Consider the following 21,391-nt stretch of genomic DNA (forward strand, 5'->3'; position numbering starts at 1 on the left):
GAATACAAAAAAATCAGAAGCATTGATTCAGCACAAGAAACATTCTGGATCGGTTTCAAGTTTCAGGGTGTCATCAGCAGTCATTCTTGCTGGAGCCAATACTGATGAACAGCCACAAAGTTCTCTCTCTCTACGATAATTGAGTCCCAGCCCACACTGCCTCAACATCTTGCCAAACACCGCCGGACCAGTTTCCACGTGTCAGGGTCTCATCAGCAGAGCCAGCCTTGCTGGAGCCAACACCGATAAACTGCCGGTGATGACAGCCAACAAAGTTCCCTCTTTACGACAATTCAGTCCCAGCCCACACTGCCTCAACATCTTCCCGAACACCGCCGGACCGGTTTCCACGTGTCAGGGTCTCATCAGCAGTCATTCTTGCTGGAGCCAATACTGATAAACTGCCAGTGATGACAGCCAACAGAGTTCCCTCTTTACGACAATTCAGCCAGCGCCCACACTGACTCAACATCTTCCCAAACACCGCCGGACCTGTTTCCACGTGTCAGGGTCTCATCAGCAGAGCCAGCCTTGCTGGAGCCAATACTGATAAACTGCCGGTGATGACAGCCAACGAAGTTCCCTCTTTACGACAATTCAGTCAGCGCTCACACTGACTCAACATCTCTCCAAACACCGCCGGACCGGTTTCCACATATCAGGGTCTCATCAGCAGTCATTCTTGCTGGAGCCAACACTGATAAACTGCCAGTGATGACAGCCAACAGAGTTCCCTCTCTACGACAATTGAGTCCCAGCCCACACTGCCTCAACATCTTGCCAAACACAGCCGGACCGGTTTCCACGTGTCAGGGTCTCATCAGCAGAGCCAGGCTTGCTGGAGCCAATACTGATAAACTGCCGGTGATGACAGCCAACAAAGTTCCCTCTTTACGACAATTGAGTCACAGCCCACACTGCCTCAACATCTTCTCAAACACCGCTGGACCGGTTTCCACGTGTCAGGCTCTCATCAGCAGTCAATCTTACTGGAGCCAATACTGATAAACTGCCAGTGATGACAGCCAACAGAGTTCCCTCTCTACGACAATTCAGCCAGCGCCCACACTGCCTCAACATCTCTCCAAACACAGCCGGACCGGTTTCCACGTGTCAGGGTCTCATCAGCAGAGCCAGCCTTGCTGGAGCCAACACTGATAAACTGCCAGTGATGACAGCCAACGAAGTTCCCTCTTCATGACAATTGAGTCACAGCGTACACTGCCTCAACATCTCTCCAAACACAGCCGGACCGGTTTCCACGTGTCAGGGTCTCATCAGCGGTGCCACCACAACCCCCACCCACCCTACCCACCCCACAGAGCGAACAGGGCCCCGCGGCGCGGCTTGATGACGTCTCCGGGTGACCCCCCCCCCCTCCGCCCTCTGCTTCCTGCACGTGGGGGTCGCTTCGCCCCATGCACTGGGGCAGCCGTCTCGCGTCGGCACTGCCGAGGACGCTCCTCCATCGCGTCCCTCTCCGCACGCCGCCGCCTCCACCTCCACCGCCGCCTCTCTCCGTCTCTGGGTGAGCGTTGCGTTCGTGCCGGGCTCACACGCGTGACGGCTGGGGTGGTGGTGGTTGTTGTTGTTGTTGATGGTGGTGGTGGTGGCTTTGGTGGTTGGGCGATGTGGCCCTTCTTCTTACAGTAGCGCGCGTTGCACGGGGCTTGCTTTCTTAGGTGCGCACGTGCGATCTGGCAGACCGTATCATTGCTCCCCGCCCACCCCCCCTCACTCCTCCCATGTGGGGTGGTTTTTTGTGTGTTGAATGCAGATGTTTGGGAATGTGTTACAACGTAACGGCACATTTTACAAGGGTTTTTTTACGCCGTGGAAAAGGGCCAAAGCCCGAAACAGTCGCCTTTCATATACGCACATTATAATCATTTTTGGGCCATTGTTATTGGCTGATGTGTTGATCAATCGTACCGAATACGTTTACGACACTTTAAATGAATATTTAACATTTTGGCAATGTTATATTGTATGTTGCTATTGGCATCGTGTTACGAGACGAATACTCCACTTGGATCTCTGTAAGAGCAGCGCAGCCCTGTATGTTAGCGTCCCACGGAAGTGGATATCCCAGAGCTACTTTCGAGATACATTTAAGTGATCTCTGGTGTACACAGGAAGGAGTGGAAGCACTTTCCCACCCGCTCTGCAGCCGTACATTTTACTTGCTTACGACACTACTGGGCAGAGGGGCTTTCCACTGGACGGAGCTCTTAAGAAGCCCACCTTATAGGGCATTTGGCCTACTCTTCCACGCTGGCCAAAGATTATTGAAGAGGTGTGATTATACGCATACTTTCTACCCCACCACAAGCGGGCCAACCCAATAATTGTCGTGTAACCGCTTAGAAATCCTTCGTGGGACATAATCTACCGAAACCAATTTTGGCCTCACCCGACCTTAACAGCTGCTTTCAAGATCTGGTTTGTAAAAGCGACCGATTGTATGTCAGGTGACAAAAACAAACTTTTCACCTTTCAACTCCTGTGTGCAGAATGGCAACAACAACATCGCATGAAACGCCCGAGTCCAACGCTGCTGAGATCGAGCCCAAGAAGAGTTGTGAAGAGGCGGACCTTGGGACGTCCGGATCAATCATCTCAGAGGGGAAAGCACGAATTTTCTTCCCGAACTTAAGCGAAGTGTTTTACAATCCCGTCCAGGAATTTAATCGGGACATTACGTAAGTACATTACATCCGCGTCGGAATCATAATATGTATTTGCACTGGAGGAATCCGATGAGCTAGAAAGCACTTTTTTTTACGGATGTGGATTTGCCCGACATCACAATCGTGTTCGGTGTGCTGCCACGATGTCATAGCACTCAATCTAGAGGTGATGCGGCAGCTGAAACAATGGCAAATGAGGTTCCCATAGTGTAGATGCTGGCCCCGAGCTCTCATACTCTGATGGTGCATTGTCTTTGAGTTGTGCGCCTTTTGGCGTCATCTGGTCCAACCCATGTGAGGCTAGGCTCTAAGGAAAGCTGTCTCAGGTGTGGACCAATCAACTTCAAGGACAGTGCACATTATCAGAGTTATGTCTTTTGTTTGTATTATGACTGCAGGTATTGCGGTCTATGCAAACATGACTCCTTGTAAAAAGGTGTCAGTTTTTGTTGCCAGATAGAATGGTAAAAAACAATTACAATGGTTCAAGTTTATTAAATTCTCCCCTGCCTCTGTCCACCCAGCAGTATAAGTAGGTGCACCACAATCGATCGGCAGGTCATGTGTGGTGGGGTAAAGTGTGGGGACCCCCACCTCTTCCATGGTGTCTGGCCAGTGTGGAAGCGTAGGCCAAGTTTCCTCTTAAGACAGTGGTTCTTAACCTTTACTGCAGCCTTGCAACGGTTAAATCGTGAAATGTTTTATAATTTTAATAAGTACATAGGTTTGATGAAACAAAGTAGTTGTACGCCTGTGCTTAATTTGTGTTTTCGATTATTTACCTTCTAAACAAATCTGGCATGTCTCTCACCCCCAGAAAGGTCATCTCGCACTCCCTGGTGGGTGCGTGCACCCCAGGTTAAGAACCACTGCTCTAAGAGTTGCTTTCTAGAGATTCTTTATTGTGGAGGCCTTACCACGAGCAAGTGGCTTGAGCAATAAGTTTCAGGGCTGCACCTTTTCTTTTATAATTGAGTTGTGGGCAAAATACTCTCCTGGAGTAGTGGTGTAGATGTTAGGGTATTGCACTATGAACTCGACAACCTTAGTTTGATTCCCATCCATCGTTAACATAAGTGTAGAGTGATATCTGAACTGGTCCTGGGTCACCCTCCTCTCATCAACCCGCACTGACCAGCGTGGTGAAGTATGGTCACACAAATCCCATGACCAATATGGCGTGGGGAGGCCATTGTCCAGCAGTGACGAAGGGCTGTAATTATTTTGTTATTACATTGTATAAGTGGTACAATAGCTAACATATAAATAGCAAGCAAGATGAAGTGGTTATTAAAGGTGAACTTTGGGAACAGGGTAAAATAGGACAATCTTGTTGAACAAAAAATATCAAGGGACTGTATTGGCAGTAGTGCACAAGCACAAATAAAAACATTGTTCCATACTCATCATTAACATGGCCTGATTAAAGAAAACAATATAATAGACTGATATTTTGGGCTAATGTCATGTTGAAACTAATTCTAAAAGTTGTCATGAAATGAATACTGTACTTTTATTTATAATTTGTTTATTAACCGCATACTCTTAAGTAACTGGCACAACCTGTGCAATTTCCTGTTTGAACAGGTCTGCTGTTGTTACAGAGTTCATAAGGGAACGCCTTCACGAGAGACACATCAGAGGTACACGTGGAGGCTGCAAAAAGTTGATGTAGATATCGAGTGTGCAGGCAGTACAACTTTCATCACATTGTTACATTTTAAAATGTACTTGCGGAGAATACCTTTGCACAGGCAGTCCTCGACTTGCGAACTAGTTACGTTCCTGAGTCCCGTTCGTAAGTCGATTTGTTCGTGTATCGGGACTCAATATTTAATTGTACATACGGTCAGTGTTATAAAATTGTATTGTGGTTCAACAAAAGAGGGGAGCATTGTTAAACTCGACGCCGAACGGTTCACCGTTGTTGTGCATCGCACGGGATGCTGGAACTCATTACACCTCGCGGAGGATCGCTCCGCTGAACAAAATAGTCCCGGAGTTCGGTTCACAAGTACGACCTAACATTCGCAGGTCGAATGGTTAAAAATAATAACACCTTATGGCAGTTTGTTCGTAAGTGTGGATGTTCATAAGTCGGAAGTTCTTATCTCGGGCGGCTGCCTGGTTTTGTTTAAAATGTATGCTCACTGTATGGTATGGCATCTAAAACTTTCGTGGCCTTAGAAAATGTACGTGGGTCATATGAAATGTAGTCGCCCACTATATTAAGTTAATTCGCAGGTCGTACGGAATGAAGTCATGGACCGCATGAAATGAATTTGCATGCTAATCCGCAGAGGTGTGGACTCGAGTCATGTGACTTGGACTCGAGTCAGACTCGAGTCATGAATTTGATGACTTGAGACTCGACTTGGACTTGCATAACAATGACTTTGTCCCACCTCTGAGGTGTGGACTCGAGTCATGTGACTTGGACTCGAGTCAGACTCGAGTCATGAATTTGATGACTTGAGACTCGACTTGGACTTGCATAACAATGACTTTGTCCCACCTCTGCTAATCCGTCCCTTGGGCCGTGGGTGCTCCCACCAATACTATGTGCTATTTTTGTTGGGAAGAAGGTTATTTAAATGGAAGTGTTTATTCTTTCAGTGGTGGTGCCGGGTGAAGAGAGCCGAGTGGTCGTGTCGCTGAGCGATGGGCCTGAAAGCCCGGGCAGCGTGTCGGCCGCCTCTCCACAAGATGCCGAGAAGCAAGCGTACGTGGGCGTCAGGTGTGAGGTACGCGCGCTACGGCCCGATTACCGTTACCGTTGGCGGAACCACCTGCGTTTAACCCCACACGTACACGTACGTCATCGGAACGGAACCAGAAGAAAAGAACGGAATGCGTCTGAGGGACGACCGCCGTGGAGATGGAATGATGACATCGGCTCTTTTGAAAATGCTAGATGGTTGCTAAATCGCAGAACTAGCGAGAGATGATGATGGGTTCGTGAGGCCTTCATCCGGCAGTGGACTTGTTGTGGCTGATGATGATTATGATGATGATTTGTATTGAATTTATCTACAGGAAGGAGTCAAGGTTTTGGAAGCCCTGGCAGCGTCTGGTTTGCGATCCTATCAGATTTGCCAAGGAAATCCCCGGCATTAAGAGCATCATCACTAATGACTTCTCAAAAGACGCCGTCGCCGCCATTAACAAGAACATTGAGATGAACCAAGTGCAGCATCTTGTAACCGCGAGTTACTCAGATGCAAGGTGGGTTCTCCACGGCGGTGTGCTATTCACAGTCGATCATTATAGCGTATCTAATTTAATATTTATATCTCATTTAATATTTAGAGCGCCTTGGCTCAAGGAGGTTCATAACATAGATAACAAGCGGTAACAAAACCGAGTGATTTAGATGGCAGGAGCAGTGCAAGGGTTGTAACAGAGGGCATGTGAGGGTCATGAAAGGGCAGGGGAGGGATCGGCAGGAGTGGAGGGGCGAGGGGAGGGAAGAGGAAGGGAATGGGCATTGGAGAATAGTTGAGCTTTCAAGTTAAATAATAGGTATTAGGGATGAGTTTCGGATTTTACATTTTGTTTTATTTCATATTTTTAAGGACAATTTTGGGTCTTTTCTTGGCTTTACTGTAATATCATTTAATGTCTTCGCACAAGTAAAGTGATGTCGCCACATTTCGATTCTAAGCCCGCAACTCTGATTAGCGCAGTTGGCGACGCACTGTGCGAAAAAACTATGTGTACATAGCCGATGCTACATTTGATGCCATGTCTCGTCATTTCCTGTGATGGCATACCTTCAGATAGATTTGAGACAAAAAATTAAAAAATGTTGGATATGAAGATTCATATCTCGGCCAGATTATGGGATTTTTCAGATTCATCCAACATACAGTAAAGTGTTCTGATTCGGTAATTTTTATTTCCAAAGTTAAGTAGAACCTGCACCTCATGCAACGCGTGGTTTTTATTCACGCACAGCTTTATCGTGGCCAAAGGGAGTGCGATAGTGAATTTATATATATTTATGAAAAATATCACACGATCTTGTTAGGCTCGATGCCCACGTCGATGCATTTGGTATAGCTTAAGTGTTTTGTATGTTGTAAATGTCCAGCCGTTTGTTTTTCACTTTGGGATGAGTAATTTCCCCACACCATGTGTGCAGTGGGAGTTATTTTCCCAGATTTCACCATGCTGGTCAGTGCACGGGTTGACGAAAAAGGAGAGCGTAGATGTGTGGGAGCATATAATTACAGTACAACAATTATATATTTTTGGACTTACTCTCAGCTTCTTACAACGTGTAGCGTACCTGGTATGTGTTGGTTCTGGTGTTGGGTGTCACGCATTTGGGAAACTTAAAGTAGCAAGTGTGAGCTTACGCACATTTTACTTTGCAGTGTAAAGTGGCCACAGTCTCACTGCACCCGTGCGTTGTTCCACCATTAGCCGATGGATCACGCAGATTCGTGAAACTCCAAAGCCCAATGGGCTGTGAGGTGGACAAAAGCTTTTAGTACAGCAAGTGGGTTCATGAAAACAAACGGTACAGATGTTTCAATATTACCCCCTTCATGCGTGTGGTGGATTTTCTCCGGGTACACCGGTTTCCATCCCAGCAGAACGCTCCTTATTTAAAAATGCCGTTGGCCAAACATCCCAAAATCCTCCTGGAAGAGAGTCATTCCAGGACCCTCCTGGAAGAGAGTCATTCCAGAACCCTCCTGGAAGAGAGTCTTTAGACTCATGAGGCTTTCCTGGGATAAATAAATGATGATGATGGATTTACACCTAATGGACCTGTCTCGCTTCAGCATGTTGATGTACAAGAGCAAGAATCACAAGGAGAGCTTCGATGTGGTGGACCTGGACCCGTACGGGAGTCCCGTCCAGTTTCTGGACGCAGCCGTTCAGTCTGTGAATGAAGGCGGTAAGTGTGGTCGCTTTGGCGGGCATCTAAACACACGTTGTGACAACAGCACCAGAGTGAGTACAGCGTCACGGGATACAGTGTGTCCTCAACGTAATAATGATGATGATCATAAAATATCTTGTCACGCGCGCAAATTTCTCAAAATGGACAAAGCTGTTGCTCAATTGCGAACTCGGGAGGCACGGAGCTCGGATGTCCACAGCTGCTTGTGTGACGGCCTGAATTACCAAGTGCAGCGGCCTTCAGCTGGTTTTTCCGCGTTGCGGATAAACCGTGGTTGCGGGTAAAAAATATAAAACACGTCGAAAAATATAACGTGCGGTATTCCGATGCTTTTTTATGTAAACTGTGCAGCCCCTCGTGACTTTTGGTGACCGATTGCTGTCATCAACAAAACACGAACGCATTTCTATATCCCCACCCCCATTCTAAGCAATACATGGGTCTTACATATCCTGCTTTGTGAACCTTTTGCATTGTCCGTGCTCATGCTTGGTCTCAGTCTTCACTCCCCCCATTATCCCCCCCCCCCCCAAATGAGCTCCCAATCTCCAGCCCTCCCAAATACCCCTCCCCATTGCCACTTCCCCCCTTGCCCCTCCCCTTGCCATTACCCCGGATGATCGAGAGTTGACTGTATGACCTGTGTCAGGTACCTTATAAAAGTAGCGTTTGCATCGCATGCTTTACTTCAAATGAAAACCTTATTTTTTACCCAAATGTATTTTTTATTGGTACACACAGGGCATTGTATGGGAATTGACACCAGTATGGACACAAGCGAAGCACAATGATTATTACCAACGTTTTCTAGTTTTCAACCTGTCTATCTACATATCAATAAACTCTGCATCCCTTTCTAGATTTGAAGTTTTCGTGACTGCAAGGATCCATACTCTTTGGTTCTTTTGGTAAAGTCACATAGCTGAAAAATAAAATGAAATAAAAACTAAAATAATAAATCACGACGTTTCGATTGCAACACAAGCAATCACAGCTAGAAAATGTTTCTAGCTGTGATTTTCACACCTGATGACGATTGCTTGTGTTGCAATCGAAATGTCGTGATTTATATTTTTTATTTCATTTTACTTTTTACCTACGTGACTCTGCATCCCTGGTGTCTACTTCCTTAACTCGATAACCCTCTAGGGGAAGGATGGGGTGGGTGGGGAGGAAAAAGAAAAGGGAGGGGAGGAGGGGGGGTGAAAGGGAGGGGTGGGGATGAAAATTTATTTTTACCGTGTGACCTTTTGCCGCCCCCCTCAGGGTTACTGTGCGTGACCTGCACGGACATGGCCGTCATGGCTGGGAACAGCGGAGAAACCTGCTACTCCAAGTACGGCTCCATGTCGCTCAAAGCCAAGTTCTGCCACGAAATGGTAAAGTGACGCCTGCCTCCACTCGTCAAGTTCTCCCTAGTGGGGCTGCGGTGGCGAGATGTTAACTCCCTCGCCTGGTACGCAGGAGGTCGTGGATTTGATCCCGAGCCTGACACGTGCATGTTTTTAGTTTGCGTGTTCTCCCCGTGCTCACGTGGATTTTTCTCCGGGTTCTCCGGTTTTTCCGTCCACGTTTAGAATCGACGTGCGTTTAGAGTATTCGGCTGCTCTAAATTTGCACGTGACAAGCCACTTCACTGAACTATCATTTGTGGCCAGGTTGCTTCTGCAAAAGAGCTGTATAGCTCAGTGGGCCTTACCTGGTAAAATAAAAATAGTTTTTTATAGTTGTATTAGTTTTGATGCAGTCATATGTTAAGGTCAGAATCATAATCTTTAATACTGGAGGAATCCGATGAACTATGAAGCTTTTTTTTCCACAGATGGGGGGCACGGGGTCAGAACGTTATAACAACAAACAATACAAAACATGACAGGAGCGCAAAACATAGGAAAAGGAAACGGATCAATAACAAAATAAAACTAAAACTTAACAATGATGATGATTGATTGTGTTGCAATCGAAACGTCGTGAGAATTTTATTGTATTATATTTATTTTATTGTTTCCCTTCTACGTGACTTTACAGAAAGAACCAAGAAAAATGTTTGTTATGTTATCAGGTAAAACCTACCGTTTACTAGCTTACATTTCAGAAGCGCCCGGGCCACAAATGATAGCTCACGGAAGTGGCTTATCACGTGGACATTTATAGCGGCCAAACACTCCAAATCCACGTTGATTCTAAATGTAAAGCCCTTCAGTTGCTCACTCACACCACTGCTGGCAGAAGGGCCCTCTACTCCAGGAGAGCCTTCGAGTGCCCCCTCTGAAAGGGTTATTGGCCTACTCTTCCCCGCCGGCCAGACGTCTTGCAACAGGCGGGATTACCCACGCTTCACCCCACCAAACGCGTACCTGCCGATTGGCTAGCTGGCATACGCATTAATACTGCTGGGTAGGCTGAGATGGGATAGATTACAGTAATGTGCTGTATCGGGGTACGAAGGCATATGAATTTGTGCGTTACCTCAGATGGTCACAAATTAATGCTGAACTTCTTTCGCACCGTACGTAGCCAACCGTGCTAATCGGAGGTTGCGGGGGGAATGACAACAAATTAAACACAAAAAGCAGTTGTAAAGAAATGAGTTTTAAATCTAGATTTGAAAGTGCTTCGCTCCAGTGGCTTCCTATGTCTATATAGGGGGTGAGGGGCGCCTGCTAGAGGAGGGCCCAGACATTGAATACCTCATAGAGAAGATGGCTGCCTGTAACTGTGCGCCTTATGGTGTTGTTATTGTTTTAAAGCCGCGTTGACCTTCCAAGAGCGAATGCTTCCTTCTGTGTCTCTAACACTCGGAGATAACAACACGAAATGTGCCCATTGTTTCAACCGTTCGCCTGGCATGATACGCGGTTTGATGCTTCGACGGTCTTGGCCTAAGACACGAGTGTCGTGTCGTTTTGTGGCTACAGGCCCTCAGAATAATACTGCACTGCCTTGACCTGCATTCCAACCGCTACCACCGTTACATCGTGCCTCTGCTGGCCATCAGCGCCGACTTCTACATCCGGGTCTTCGTCCGCATATTCTCCGGCCAAGCCAAGGTCAAAATGTCGGCAAGGTAAACGTACCAAAACCTTGGAATCGACGCCGCACCACGGCCTAGGGTTAAAAACAACCCCGGGGGGGGGGGTGGGGGCGGGGGGGGGGCCTTCTAGCCGTGGCACATCATCGGAAGAGGAGTAAAGTCAAGGATATAATGCGTGGAGAAAGAAGAGAAAGAATGGGAAATAAGAGAAAAAGGGTGGACAAGGAATAGAAATATGGGAGTAATGGGTCAGGAGAGATAAGGATGGGGAGGAAGAGGTTACATCAGGTCCTCGATGCTGCTACACGGAGCGGCGTCTGTTTTTACAGCGGGCAGCGAGGGGCGGGGAGTTGTTCAGAGTGGGAGTGGCCACACAAAAGTTGCGTGACATATGGGAGGCTTGAGGCGATTTAGATATAGATATGGGGGGGGGGGGAGCCTTTTTCCCAGCAGTGGGAAGTTACAGGCCGACAACAATAACAACGGCATAATCCATAATTAACAATTGAACACTCGTACGGCCCAGAGAAAATGTAAAGTAAAGGTGTTAGCTGGTTTCTTTTTCCATTCCTGTTGCTCCGTGCCCACCCCCCCGTACCGTTCCCATTCTGCTGTAATGTGCACTGATTGATGCCTGTGTTATTTAGGGGGCGGCATTAGCACGTAAAAACACATTCCTGTGGAGGGAGCTGGTAGGAACGTTGGGTTGTTCGGTCAATGGCCAGGGTCAACGGCGGCGTGGTTTATTTCGCAAATATGCCCGACTGTGAGGGCGGGTACAAGCCGGCGTGAGTAGGTTAAACGTTGAGTTTTATAAGGGCACCACGGGGTGACTAGCCCCTCCCCTCCCCACCCAGCCCCACCCCTCCCACCCCCCACCCAGCCCCACCCTCCCCACTCAGCCCCTCCCGACCCTCCCCTCCCCACCCAGCCCCTCCCCTCTCCACCCAGCCCCACCCCTCCCATTTTGGATGCACGACGGACGGACACAATAATCCCCTGTGGGCTGGTGGAACCAGGTGGTTCTTAACAGTATAAAGATGGATTGATTGTATGATTCAACTGCGGTGATGTTCGAATATCGCATCCCGATTATAATCGGTTGCGTTTCCTCTTGCAGCAAGCAGGCCCTTGTGTACAACTGTGTTGGGTGTGGCTCGTTTCACCTGCAACCAATGGGAAAATCCACGGCCCACAATAGCGGGTAAGGTCACGCACGCATTGCGTTGTTCGTGTTGAGTGTACGTCAAGGTGGGCTATCCCATTAAGTAATCGATTGTCAAATTGTTTTTTGTTCTGCGATCGCTGAGGACGGGGGGGGGGGGGTCCAGAGGCCCTGGATATCAAATAGCCTAGCCACTAAACAGTGCTATCAGAGTTGTAATAGATAACAATGAGCAAGTTTCTCATTCTGATGATGTGAAACTAGTCCTTCTGTTTCCGTGTGTGCCGCTGGACTGGAGGTGATGGGTGGGGTTTGGTGACATCATCGGCATCGTCAGCTGCGTCGCGCTGGGCTTGGCTTGGGGGTTTCTCTTTAGGGCAGACGGGAGGCAGGATACCGGGGGCAGCCGCCAGTTTCAAAGGGGCTTGAATAATTGATCGCAAAAACAGTCAATTACAATATTTTATTTATTTATTATAAACGTATTAATGTGAACACCCGTATTTATTATAACCATACAACCAATATTTCTTTATTAGTTTATTAGAAATGTACAAAAAAATATATTTTTTATTAATTTATTATTATTCGACAAGTGCCCCGGGCCAGAACGCGAGCAGTAAAAATGGAAGGGGGCCCAGAAATTTCACGGGGAGAAAAAGCCCGAACACAGCACATGGGTTAGGGGAGAGGGGGAAAATAAGCTCACTTGTCCCACTGAGTCGGAACCACAAGCGGGGGGGGGGGGGGGGGGGGGGGATGGGTTCTAGTTGGGTATAAAATTGGGGTGTTTCAAAGTGCACAACGGGTCCCATTGTCATTCTTATCTGCAGCTTGAATTACGATGTGCGTATCTCCCTGCCAGCTGGTCTTCCTGTCGTATCACTCCACATGGGCTGCCGTGTCCAGTTACCCCAGAGAGCCTCACCAATTCCAGCCTTTTGAGTTAACGTCGGGGGGAGGGGGGTTAACCTCTCTGTTGGGGTTTTTCACCGCTTCCACATTGTTGTTGCCATCTTGACAGGCTGAAGTTCACAGCAGCCACCGGGCCGCCCATGGGACCCAACTGTGAGAACTGTGGACAGCGGCACCACGTGAGTGGTGCTTCAAACGCTTAAATTGTGGAGGATTTCTGTCGTCGAATGATGTTCGTTTACCAGCCGGCAACGCCCGAGACGTCACGACCCAGTAGGGTTCAAGCTCTGTGGAAATCTAGATCATGCGTTGGCAATCAAAATAACAAGAATGGCCACTTTTTTAGAATTCGGTAAAAACTCAAAATTTCAAGACCTGTAATGCATAACGTCACGAAGCAGTCCTTAGTTTGCCGACCCCTGCTGTAGATGTTATCTATTGGCCAATGGATGCATGTTTACATGTGGGAGGCAGCTGGAGTATCAGGAGAAAACGCACACATCCCAGGGGCAACACTATCCCATGCAGATGACACAGATGGAGATTACCTAAAGAACCAAAGAGTATGGATTCCTGCAGTCACGAAAGCTTCAAATCAAGATTAGATGGAGATTAGTCTACGCTTGCTGTACCGCCTTCTCCTGGCGAGCCAGGACTCCTTGACACCCAAGGGACAGGGAGTTTAACAACATTTGCGCAGTCCACCAACCTTCGCCTCCACACCGCTAGATTTCAGGCCACGTCAGAGGTCGCAAACGGGTTTTGATTCCTTACCCGTACCTGGCCGCACCAGGGTCGCAAATGGGTACCCGTACCCGGCCGGGTACGGGTACCCGTTCCCTACCCGTACCCTACCCGAAATGAGTGAGAAACGGCTACTCACCAGTGACTCACGGCCTACCCGTACCCGTACCCGGCCGCACCAGGGTCGCAAACGGCTACCCGTAACCGTACCCGGCCGGGTACGGGTAGCCGGGTATCCGGTACAGTACGGGTATCGGGTACCCGGTTGCGACCTCTGGGCCACGTGCGTCACCGTTGCTCGGCAAATGCAGCTGCACGGACGGAGGACATGTTTGACATGGAAATGGCTGTGTTTTTGGAAATGCCCACATTGATATTCACGCCTCGTTTCTGTTTGCCAGCTCGGAGGGCCCATCTGGACAGGCGCCATACACGATATCAACTACGTCCAGAAGATCATATCAGCCGTAGAAGCGAACAGGACACGCTTCAAAACGTCCGACAGAATAATTGGAATGCTGGCAGTTGTCACTGAGGTAAAACAAATAGATTTTGTGATAAATTGTAATCAAGCTGGCCATACTTTGCTTGTTGATTTCAAATTGGTGCACCAGATAGATTAAGCTGACGGTGTTTCAGAAGGGATCTGTGGAGCCTTGCCTCGTTACTCGCGGACTTGGCTTTCCGCGAATCGCATCTGGAACTCTACACGACTGCGTCTCGAGAGAGAAAGAAAGTGGATGGAATAGAGCGATGAGCGAGAATGTGATGAGAGATGAAGCGATGAGAGATGAAGTGATGAGAGAGAGATCTTCCCGAAGCTTTGGAAGCATCTGCAGGCGTTGCGTGTACGATATTCGTAGGCCAATATCATCCGCTAAATATCCCATTCACGAGCATCTCCGAAACGGATCCTCCCTCGTAAATAATGACGAAATACTGAATTTGAATCAGTTTTGCGCCAAATGATTTCTAAGATTCTATTTGAGCAATGTGTCTAGTGGAGAGTGGAGCGGTGGCGCAGTGGTTTTCGCACTGCGCTATGAAATGGGTGGCACGAGTTCCATTCCCGTTTTAACGTTGCTGACGCGAGCGCTATCGGAACTGATCGCAGCCCCTCCGCTCCACCCCCTTTCACTGACCGGCGCGGTGAAGTATGGTCAAACGGCCATATAACCCGATGCGGCGTGGGGGAGGCCGTCGTCCAGAAATTGACGAATGGACGTCAATGTTTTGTTGGAGACATCGTTTTTATACGTTGCCATTCTATTTCAGGAACTCCAAGACTGCCCGCTGTATTATGGGTTGGATCAACTGAGCAGCGTTATTCGATGCAACACCCCCTCCTTGCTGGAGTTCAGGTAACAGCCAACTGGACCTTGCAACAAGATGGAGCGGGTCCGTTTGGTCACCCAACAAGATCCCGTAGGTGCCATTTAATGGATGTCGTTAATTCAACGAACCCGCACACCAGAATCCCATTTACAACTCTTCTTTACACAGCAGTGCAACCCATTTGTTGGAGAATGGCTGGCTGAAGCAGGGGTCACAGAGCTACCTCCGAAATTCCTTTCAAGTGACCTCTGATCCACACAATAGTGGCGCAGCACTTTCTCACTTATCCTGCCACAGAGAGTAACGTGACTTTCTGACTGGACATCTGTGAAAAAGAACTTCAAAGACTCCTCCAGGATAAAGATTACGATTCTGAACGTGACCCAGGGCTGAGATCATCAACTCACTACGTTTGAGAACCCGGTATCGTCGCAGGCGGAACGAAACCTGGATTTAAAACCCAGCTTCTTGGCAGTCGCGGTGTCAGCTCAACGCTGTGACCTCTGAGCCACCCGGACAGACAGCCGACGAATTTTCAACATTTAAAGTCCATTCTGTTTGCGTGTGTGTTTTTTTTAAGGTCCGCAGTACTGCACGCGGGATACAGAGTCTCCTTGTCACACGCATGTAAGAATGCGATCAAGACCGACGCACCCCCGCACGTCATCTGGGACATCATGCGTGGCTGGGTGAGTACCGCGTATGTGTATATGCACGTTGAACCTCTTTCGCGCACCGTACGTAGCCAAGTGCGTTCATCGGAGGTGCAGGGGAAGGACAACAAAGTGAACACAAAAAGCACTTCTCTTCAATTGAATTGTATTGTGTTTTTTTCACACGCACAATAATTTCCGTATTCTTCTTGCAATAAAGCACTTACGCGATGCGCAGTTGGTTTCTCTTTGGGTTAGTTTGTGGAGGTGTAATGACGATTAAAGCTATGTAGCCCTCCACCACCGCCCACTCTGTGCGAGTACGCGTTTACTCACGGTTATTAAATATGAACACGTGATCCAGAATTTAACCGATATCACATCGGATCTCAGAAGCCAAGCAGGATTAAAACCTGGATGGCTTCCGGTTGGGTGACCGCCTGCATGCCAGCTTGTCGTCAAACAGCGACAGAGCTACGTGGTGGCAAGCGGAGGTGCAGCGCAGCAACATTCATTACTGCGCTGTACTTCTATGTCTCCACGTGTATGCTCCCCCCACCTGCCGCCATTACCAAGCCTCTGTGCCCAGTGCGGTGAAGTATGGTCCAATCACAGCCCCCGCCCCCCACACACGGACCCGCACGGCGTGGATCGACAAACGGGGGCCGTACACGTATTAAATGGTGAATGTGATGTGCGTGTGTTCATGAACAGGAAAAGAAATGGCCTGCAAAGAAGGAGAGGCTATTGGAAACAATGCCAGGGTTTCAAATTCTCAAGAAGCCAGCAAGGTATAACATACGATGCCGTTGGAATATATTTATTTTGTAGTGGAGTTCAGGGCTATAGCGCGCATATCTGCTCCGACCAATTTAAACGCCTGCAGTCCAATATGTGTTTTTTTGAAATGGTAATTTCCAGTGGATGGTTCACAAATGCAAATGTTTCACGTGCAGCAATGCATTATTCATTTTGTAAAGTACAGCAAATCATTTTCCCATTGTCATTTCGTCATTTTCCACATATGTTTATGTATCCCGACTGTTTTTGCATATCCACCTAAACCAGGGGGGTTGGCAACCAAAATAATAAGGGATTTTTTTTCGTCGAATTTGGTAAAAAAAAAAAACCCTCTATTTCAAGAGCCGCAATGCACGCGAACAACGTCACGAAGCAGTCCTTAAAAAGCCGCAAGCCGCTCCTGAGCCGCAGGTTGCCGACCGCTTGCCTCTAATACCATCTCAGTCCCCAGCGATTTGGATGAAACGTTAGGTGTCGCAGCGAGTGTCCTCGGACAAGGGGGCTGTGCGGTCAGCGAGGGGATTTGCTCCGTTTTCCTGTTTGACAAACAAGGCCCCCCCCCCCCCATGTGTGCGCGCGTGCGCGTTTCCAGCTTCGAAGCGTGCTTCACTCTGCGGGAAGATGCGAATCCCATCTCTCGTCGCAAAGGCCTCAAGCGATTTCAGGAGAATCCGTTGCCAAACTGGGGTCCAAAGGCACGAGCCAAACCTGGGTGAGTGTTGTCGCCAAGGGTGTATTTTCTTCGCAGCCGATGGTTAAAAAAAGTATACGACTGTTAGAACTGTGATGTTGCGTCGTGACGGTATGACTGGAAATGTGCTCGATCTCACCAGATTTCTGAATGTAAGAATGGTCAAGCCTGTCTAGTGCTTGCTTGGATTGGCGACCGCCACGTACACACAGGAGGTTGTCATAGACATCCGCGGGGGATGGATGTTGAACTTATTTCGCGCCGGACGTAGCCAACCGTGCTAATCGGATATGCGGGAGAAGGACAACAAACGAAAAACAAGCAGTTTTAAATAAATGAATTTTCAATCTATATGTAAAAGTGCATAGCTCCAGTGGCTTCCTAATATCAGAAGAGCTTTCCAGACGGCCGCAGAAGCGCATCTGAAAACACGTGATGCGGTGATCGTCTTTGCTTGACAGCGAGCCAAAAGCTAGCCGTTGCTGCTAGGATGAGCTGAGTTTGCGTGATGGTTTATGCTCCTTCACGAGATTGGCAAGGTATCGTGGTCCATTTGTGGCAAGCACTTTGTGTGTGACGAGCACAACGTTAATGCGGTGTTGCCACCACACGGTAGGCAGTGCAGCAAACTTCAACAATGCCCCGTGGCGCTTCTCTGCTCCCACATCTCAAGCTCCCGGCCTTCCCCAACCCACACTGACCAGGGTGGTGAAGTATGGTCATTAACTCCCACGGCATTGAGGTCCGTCATCCATTCATATTTGAGTGAATATTGATAACATGATATATATCCGTTCACCTTGCATAAGCACAGATCTTGTATGATTCAGATAAAAGCACCTCTTGGCCCTGTTCCAGAGATGGCAACGGCTTGGGGGGGGGGGGGGGGAGGCCATCATCCAGCAGTGTTTCATGGCCAATGGTGATGAATATTGTTTATGTGCTGAAGGGGAGGCATACAAGAGTCTGAAGAAAACAAGAGAAAGAGGCAGCAAGGCAAGAGGAAGGCGACCTATAGCGACCCAAGTCTCAAAGCCTTTCCCTGCAAGAGATTCAAAAAGGTAAGAACTCTCACGCTTCTTGTCCAATGTATTACCGAGTTGTGTACAGCCAGCCTGGTGCAGCTCAAGGCACAAGCTGTTTATTTTTCTTACTGCAGAACCAGAGGCGTGCTAACATCGGCGTCACATGTTCGCGAGATGTTAACTACCTTGCCTGGTATACAGGTCATGGGTTCGATCCCGACGCCAACGCCTGTATATTTGGAGTTTGCATGTTCTCTCTCCCCGTGGTCGCATGGATTTTTGTCAGGGTCCTCCGGTTTTTCCCTCTATTTAGAAACTTGCGTTTTTGGCTAAAAATTTCCACGTTATAAGCCACTTCGTTGAGCTCGCATGTGGTCAGTTGATTCTGAAAAAGTAACCCGTAAAAACAAAGTTTTTCACTATAAATCCTTTATATGCATGGCATCGGTTTTATTTTATTATTCATTTGTTTTTCTTGAGTAAGAGTTTCATTTCTATCACATTGGTATTTTAAATTAAATATGAATTTTTTTTCTCCCAAAAAGTGGAAAATTTTAGAAAAAAAATTTCACAAATAAATTGTCACGCACGAGTCTGTGTGCAAAATGTCAGCTCGATTGGATCACGGGAAGTGGGTTAAAAAACGACCGAAAATTTACACGGTCGTAAGCACGCAAGCAAGCAAGTGAACTTAATATAAAGGATTTTAAAAATTAAACCGTAAAAACAAAGTTTTTCACTATAAATCCTTTATATGCCTGGCATCGGTTTTATTTTATTATTCATTTCTGTTTTTCTTGAGTAAGAGTTTTATTTTTATCACATTGGTATTTTAAATTAAATATGAAAAAAAAAAATTTCCTATAAAGTGTAAAATTTAGGAAAAATTTTTTCACGAAAATAAATTGTCACGCACGAGTCTGTGTGCAAAATGTCAGCTCGATTGGATCACGGAAGTGGGTTAAAAAACGACCGAAAGATTTGCACGGTCGTAAGCGCGCAAGCAAGCAAGTGAACTTAATATAAAGGATTTAAAAAGAGCTATGCAGCTCAGTGGGCCATACCTGGTAAAATAAAAATAGTTTAAGTTGGCATGTTGAAGTTCACCAAATGACAACGTACGACTGGAAAATGGGCATTAGTATCTGTTGGCTTGCTGCAAGATAATCTATCGTGTAAACTCAAGCTCGTCTTGATGGCTTTGCTTGAAGGTCAGTCGCACAATGAAACATTATTAATGAAGTGTCCCACCCTCACCACTTTTCACCAAGCAGGAGATGAGCTTTATTCGAATGAATTTATTCGTGCAAAATTTCGATTTAAAGCTTTCGTGACTGCAGGGATTCATCTTCTTGGTTCTTTCGGTAAAGTCACGTAGAAGGGAAGTAATAAAATAATAAAAATAAAACATAATAAAATAATTCTCACGACGTTTCGGCCACAACGCAAGCAGCCGTCCTCAGGTGAAGAACATGTCTTTCGATAAGACATGCTGTCTTATCAACAGACTCTGTTGTGGCCAAAACGTCGTGAGAATTATTTTATTATGTTTTATTTTTATTATTTTATTACTTCCCTTCTACGTGACTTTACCGAAAGAACCAAGAAGATTATTCGTGCAAGTTGAGTAACTCACCCTCGTCCAAAAAAGGAATTCTCAAGTGCTTCCGTCATTTCTGTAGAGTGATAAATGCAGTTTATTTACAGTTGCCCAATTAAAATTCAATCGATGAAATGTCACGTGTAGCTTATTTTGATTTAATTTGCATTCACTATATCCAAAATGCACATTAAACATGTATCCAGTTTGTTATCAGGACAATTGTTTGAGTATACACGTTTATCCTCAAAGTAGATTTTACAAACAACTTTCATTTGGATAAATGAAAGTTGATAAAAAAAAAAAACAATTTGGAAACCTGGTAACAGTAAAAATAATTGACAAAAAATCGGTTCGTTAAACTTTTTTTTTTTATATTGTACTCGTTAATTACGTAAATACGCTTCCAGCAAATGTGTATTAAGGATATTAGTTTATTTGAATCCATAGAAAAAATGTATGCAAAGTAGAAGTGGTGGGTTCATTCATGAACTGTAATTTTTGCCATCTTGTTTGTATTTCCTTGTTTTTTTTAGATCTCATTTGTACATTATGGTTTAGTCAAATAGCCTAAATGCAAAAAAATATATATTTGCATTGATTGCGAATATAACGCCCAGTGCTATGCATGTATCATGGGCCTTTGGAACCGACCATGGACAAACAAACCTATACGTCGTTCCACCCCTACAGTCGATCGCTTTGTGGTTCTCAGTTGGACAAGCACTTAGGCGATGGAGCGATGAAATAGGCTCGTGTGCAGGCACCAAGTGGATCGTTTATATACAGTAAAACCTTGGATTGCAAGCATAATTCGTTCCGGAAATGTGTTTGTAATCCAAAGCACTCGTATATCAGTTGTGATCACGTGACGCTCGGCAGACAAAGCGTATACGTACTACTCGTATTGCAAGACCTCGCTCGTTTATCAAATGAACATTTATACAGGTAGGAACAACAGGTTCCACACTGCCCACCAGGGATTATTTGTCTGTCTGTCGTGCATATTTGTCTGTCGTGCACGAATGCGCTGTCCAACCAAGTTCCTACCTCGTCTTGCAAAACACTCGCAGACCAAGTTACTCGCAATCCAAGGTTTTACTGTATCGCCAAATTGAGATGGCGATGGCTTGGCCGTGGGCCTTAACGCAGCAAGGGGATTGATCATGATGTGTGAAAATGTTGTCTTTTTAAATAGGGCATCTGCACATTTGGAGACAACTGCAAGTATTCACACGATCAAGAGGTCTCCCGAGAGACTGGGCAAGATCAACAAGAGGAGCTAGAGCACAGAGATTCTAAGCGAGAAACAGACCCTTGATGGCACTTTGTCCACATCATACCACACCAACCAAATACAATCTGCATTGTGGAGAAGATCATTTTGGGGCACACGTAAAGTACGAATGTCAAACATTCAGTTTCATATATGCACATTCTGAAGAAGTATCAGGGACAACACTTTGTATTTGCCGAAATCGTTTGCTTGAGTTCCGATAAACTGATAGAGGGTGAGGTTATGTTGCACCAACTCATATGATGAAGTGTAAAGCGTCATATATATGCTAGGACGGTTAGATTCCTTCCAAATTTGTATAATTTGGCCTTTCAAAGTTACGTAACGTAAAAAAAATTACGTGAGGTTAGAAACTTTTACATTGAAAATACAATACATTATCGTCTGCTGCGTTACAAGTTGAATTTGTGTTCAATGTAATTTTGTACAACTTTTTAAAGTGGCAGTTTCAAATGATTTTCTCCAAAGGCAAAACGCGTGTTGCCGTGCCCGCCTTCATATTTTGTATGCCACTTCAAATGAAAAT

General features: G+C 46.6%; 1 protein-coding gene across 1 annotated transcript; it reads left to right on the top strand.

Annotated features, from left to right (window-relative positions):
• Window positions 1-1,390: 1,390 nt before the first annotated feature.
• On the top strand, window positions 1,391-21,391 carry TRMT1 (tRNA methyltransferase 1). The gene is given in 18 exon segments (XM_061549475.1): window positions 1,391-1,528; window positions 2,514-2,702; window positions 4,278-4,333; window positions 5,307-5,434; window positions 5,727-5,774; window positions 5,776-5,915; window positions 7,484-7,599; window positions 8,872-8,984; window positions 10,524-10,672; window positions 11,760-11,843; window positions 12,829-12,898; window positions 13,865-13,999; window positions 14,739-14,824; window positions 15,379-15,487; window positions 16,166-16,242; window positions 16,845-16,964; window positions 17,893-18,004; window positions 20,767-21,391. Coding segments are annotated over 18 exon segments (1,965 nt in total). The 5' UTR covers window positions 1,391-1,418; the 3' UTR covers window positions 20,890-21,391.

This window comes from Lethenteron reissneri, chromosome 10, assembly GCF_015708825.2.
Source record: "Lethenteron reissneri isolate LAM-NWPU_2019-01 chromosome 10, ASM1570882v1, whole genome shotgun sequence".
Lineage (NCBI taxonomy): Eukaryota > Metazoa > Chordata > Hyperoartia > Petromyzontiformes > Petromyzontidae > Lethenteron > Lethenteron reissneri.